This window comes from Mycteria americana, unplaced genomic scaffold (assembly GCF_035582795.1).
Source record: "Mycteria americana isolate JAX WOST 10 ecotype Jacksonville Zoo and Gardens unplaced genomic scaffold, USCA_MyAme_1.0 Scaffold_46, whole genome shotgun sequence".
In the NCBI taxonomy this organism is placed as follows: domain Eukaryota; kingdom Metazoa; phylum Chordata; class Aves; order Ciconiiformes; family Ciconiidae; genus Mycteria; species Mycteria americana.
The window spans coordinates 880,236-882,084 of NW_027445633.1; the positions used below are offsets into that span (position 1 = coordinate 880,236).

The 1,849-nt window shown below is 49.7% G+C and overlaps 1 protein-coding gene across 1 annotated transcript; it reads left to right on the forward strand.

Annotated features, from left to right (window-relative positions):
* Positions 1-488: 488 nt before the first annotated feature.
* Positions 489-1,427, forward strand: LOC142403942 (olfactory receptor 14A16-like). The gene has a single exon (XM_075490246.1). The coding sequence runs from the start codon at positions 489-491 to the stop codon at positions 1,425-1,427; it is 939 nt and encodes a 312-aa protein (XP_075346361.1).
* Positions 1,428-1,849: the final 422 nt, after the last annotated feature.

A 1,849-nucleotide genomic window follows, 5' to 3' on the forward strand; every position in this document is an offset into this window, starting at 1 on the left:
GCACTAAGGGTCTGTCCTTCTGCCTCTCAGGACTCTCAGTGTAGCACTTGTGGTGTAGCAGAAATGCCAAGGATTTCTGCCTTCAGAAAACACTCCCCAGATGTGAGAGGGGCAACAGGAGCAAAATAAACAAAACAAAAGCCCTGCACCTTGCTTCTGCAGTTGGGTGAATTGGGAAGGACAATGCTGAAAAGCTCTTTGAAACCATGAGTAACTTGACCCTGAGATCACTCCTGGTTCCTGTTTAGCTGTGGCTGCACAGCAGGACTGATTCCTCCACAGAGGAGTCCCCTGCTCCCCACTACACCCCAACCCAGCACACACCAGAGCTCAAGCCAGGGAGCTGCACGAAGGCCTTCCTGGAAGGACCGATTCAACGTGGGCTCTGTCTTTCTCTGAGAAATGGAATAGCTTTTACTCAGAGAAGTCTCTGCTCACTTGTCACTGACTTTTCCTCCTTGACCAGGCCCTTTGCACAAAGTAAGCAAATGTCCAACAGCAGCTCCATCACCCAGTTCCTCCTCCTGACGTTCATGGACACACGGAGGGATCTGCAGCTCTTGCACTTCTGGCTCTTCCTGGGCATCTACATGGCTGTCCTCCTGGGCAATGGCCTCATCATCACTGCTGTAGCCTGTGACCACCGCCTCCACACCCCCATGTACTTCTTCCTCCTCAACCTCTCTGTTCTTGACCTGGGCTCCATCTCCACCACGGTGCCCAAATCCATGGCCAATTCCTTGTGGGACACCAGAGCCATCTCCTACATGGGGTGTGCTACTCAGGTATTTTTCTTTCTCCTTTTCTTGTCAGCAGAGTGTTGTCTTCTCACCATCATGGCCTATGACCGCTATGTAGCCATCTGCAAACCTCTGCACTATGGGTCCCTCCTGGGCAGCAGAGCTTGTCTCAAAATGGCAGCAGCTGCCTGGGGCAGTGGGTTTCTCAATGCTGTGCTGCACACAGCCAATACATTTGCACTACCACTGTGCCATGGTAATGCCCTGGACCAGTTCTACTGTGAAATCCCCCAGATCCTCAAGCTCTCCTGCTCACACACCTACCTCAGGGAAGTTGGCCTTGTTGTGGTTAGTGCTTTTCTTGTTTTTGGATGTTTTGTTTTCATCGTGCTGTCCTATGTGCAGATCTTCAGGGCCGTGCTGAGGATCGCCTCTGAGCAGGGACGGCACAAAGCCTTTTCCACGTGCCTCCCTCACCTGGCTGTGGTCTCCATGTTTCTCAGCACTTCCATATTTGCCTATTTGCGGCCCCCCTCCATCTCCTCCCCATCTCTGGATCTGGTGGTGGCTGTTCTGTACTCGTTGGTTCCTCCAGCAGTGAACCCCCTCATCTACAGCATGAGGAACAAGGACCTCAAAGATGCTCTGTGGAATCTATTTGGATACATCCTACTGCAGCATCAGTAAGGTGCCCATCATCTTCATAGCACTCCCAGGGTATCTCAGGAAATGCCAAAACTTTGTGCTTTGGTTTGGTTTGTTTTTTTCTTTCTTACTTTCCTTCTTCTTTTGTTTATAGCTTTGATGATATAATTTCACTTTATGGAATACTATTATGGCCCTCCTGCTTTTTTTTTTTTTTAATTTTGACCCAAAACCTCTTATAAATAGGAGCCAGGCTCCATTTGATAAACACAATAAAGAAAACAGCAGAAAATTATTTTCCTCCGCTCCCACCTTTTGTATCTTCTGTGGTCATGGACAACAGCAGGACCGGGTCTTTTCCGTGCTGATGTCTCCTCACTTCCCCCGTCCTGCTGTGCCCTTGCATTTGTGTAAGCCCTAAGGTCTCATGTAACTTGTGACAGTCCTGTTGCCTCCACAGTGGC

Bases quoted from the DNA above. Each gene is read 5' to 3' on its own strand.
- LOC142403942 (XM_075490246.1), top strand. From the start codon at position 489: ATGTCCAACAGCAGCTCCATCACCCAGTTCCTCCTCCTGACGTTCATG.